The sequence below is a fragment of the Teleopsis dalmanni genome, chromosome 1, assembly GCF_002237135.1.
Source record: "Teleopsis dalmanni isolate 2A chromosome 1, ASM223713v2, whole genome shotgun sequence".
Classification (NCBI taxonomy): domain Eukaryota; kingdom Metazoa; phylum Arthropoda; class Insecta; order Diptera; family Diopsidae; genus Teleopsis; species Teleopsis dalmanni.
In genome coordinates this window covers 138,563,271-138,565,507 of record NC_051846.1, presented here as the reverse complement: position 1 = coordinate 138,565,507, position 2,237 = coordinate 138,563,271, and the positions used below count along the sequence as shown (strand labels likewise).

Below are 2,237 nucleotides of genomic sequence, written 5' to 3'. Positions count from 1 at the left end.
TCGTCCACAATTAACTAAATTATTACTAAAATAAGAAATCATACTCGACGTTTATTGAAGCTTTCAAGAGCAGCATAAATATGGGAGTAAATACGAGCACGTATGAGTACGTATACGAGTACGCACAGTTTCTTGGACACAAAATGGTACAATATAATATTTGAAGTCAATCAAATACTTCCTCACTATATATAATTGTCCACACTTGATTTGAATAATATGCACAAAATAGATTAATAAATATAATAAAAGGAAAGGAGTCCTTAAGTAATTTATTTAAAAAAAATATTAAATTTATTTATTATTTGACAAAACTGTTTTAGTATACTTTTTAAAAGTCTTTCTATAATCTGTTATTATTTGCAATAAATATTGTTTATCTTGCTCATTTTTACCAAGGACTCTGTGCGGTTGCATATTCACATGATCTAGGTTGGCCATGCAAATTCGGACAAATGAATTATTGAAAATAAGATGAGTTGGTCATGAAAAGAAAATTAATTTATTAATGATATTTTTATTGAGTAAAAAGAAGGTTGTCATTCTTTTGACGGTTTGTTTTTATAAATAAATAAAATTAAATTAAGTAGGTTAATCCTACAATTGGTGACCCTGACGTGATCAAAATGTCGCAAGTAGAAGCAAGCAACAATAGCGCACTGGATAGAAATAACATTCCTGCAGATTGTAATGTATCAAATGATTACAGAAACGAACAACCTCGAGGTGACATTTGTCGTATCGGAATCAAAGCACCAGCATTCTGTAAGAGGGATCCAGACCTCTACTTCATCCAGATGGAATCTCAATTCAGAAACGCAGGAATTACAACTGACCAAACCAAATATGATCATGTAGTCGGCAGTCTTGACAGCGCTACCTTAAGAAATATCGCGGACATTGTTCGTGCTCCCCCTGCTGTAGAAAAATACGAAGCGGTTAAGAAGCGACTAATTCAAGACTTTGCAGACTCCGAAAATCGAAAACTGCGGCGACTAGTTCAGGAGTGCCAGTTAGGTGATAGCAAGCCAACACATTTGTTGCGCACCATGCGCGATTTAGCCAGCGGCGGCATGAATGATGGAGCAATAAAACAATTGTGGCTGGATCGTTTGCCTGAAGCAGTGCGAGCAGTCGTTTCAATTTCGGAGGCTGACTTGGACAAATGTGCGCAGCAGGCAGATCTGATGTTCGAAATGGGAAACTACAATTCTGTAGCTGTTATGAACACATCTGCACAGAATAATGATCATATTATGAAAGCCATAGACGCCTTAAGTAAGCAGGTTGCGGAAATAAAATCTGCACAAAGACGAAGCAGAACAAGATCTCAAACTCCAGATCGCAAGCGATATCATTCAACCCGTACTGATTCACAAGTAAAACCTTATCCTATGTGTTACTATCACTATCGCTTCGGTGTGGAAGCAAAAAAATGTTCCTTGCCGTGTAGTTTCAATCAACAGGAAAACCAATAAAGACTTCATCGGTGGCGGCCGATGAAGTCCAATTTGTAAATACGTCTAGCCGCCTGTTCATCACGAATCGAAACTCACAATTCAAGTTCCTGATAGATACTGGAGCTGATTTCTCAATACTACCAGTGTCTCGATTCAAAAACTCCAAGCTACAATCAACATCGCGATCATTGTATGCAGCGAATGGTTCGGCTATTCCAACCTACGGTAACAAGTTGCTGTCAATGAACTTGGGCCTTCGTAGGAAGTTTGATTGGAATTTTATAATCGCCAATGTTTCAAAACCAATTTTGGGTGCCGATTTCTTGAAACATTACGGTCTTGTGGTAGATGTAAAACGTAGATGCCTGAGCGATACGCAAACAAAGTTGAGTACCCAATGTGCATCGGAACACACTGGATATGAGCCAGTCTTTTCCATTCAGAATGACCACAAATTCAAAGAGCTTCTAAACTCATTCAAGGAGGTGACAATGCCTGTTTCATATAACTACAATAACGAGCCTAAGACTACGGTTCGCCACCAGATTATCACCACTGGTCAGCCTGTTTTTTCGCGTGCACGGCGGCTAAATCCGCAAAAACTGCAAGCAGCCAAGCAGGAGTTCGAGTATATGTTGAAGCAAGGAATTTGTAGACCATCCAAGAGTGAATGGGCGAGTCCACTAAATATGGTGCAAAAAGGAAATGGTTTGTGGCGACCTTGTGGCGATTACCGTCGACTTAATGCCCAAACAGTTCCTGACCGCTATCCTATTC

At 39.0% G+C, this 2,237-nt stretch overlaps 1 protein-coding gene across 1 annotated transcript; it reads left to right on the top strand.

Moving 5' to 3' along the window:
- Positions 1 to 626: 626 nt before the first annotated feature.
- On the top strand, positions 627 to 1,478 carry LOC119666314. Its single transcript, XM_038075597.1, has one exon. It carries the CDS (start codon positions 627 to 629, stop codon positions 1,476 to 1,478), a length of 852 nt encoding a protein of 283 aa, XP_037931525.1.
- The last annotated feature ends 759 nt before the right edge of the window (positions 1,479 to 2,237 follow it).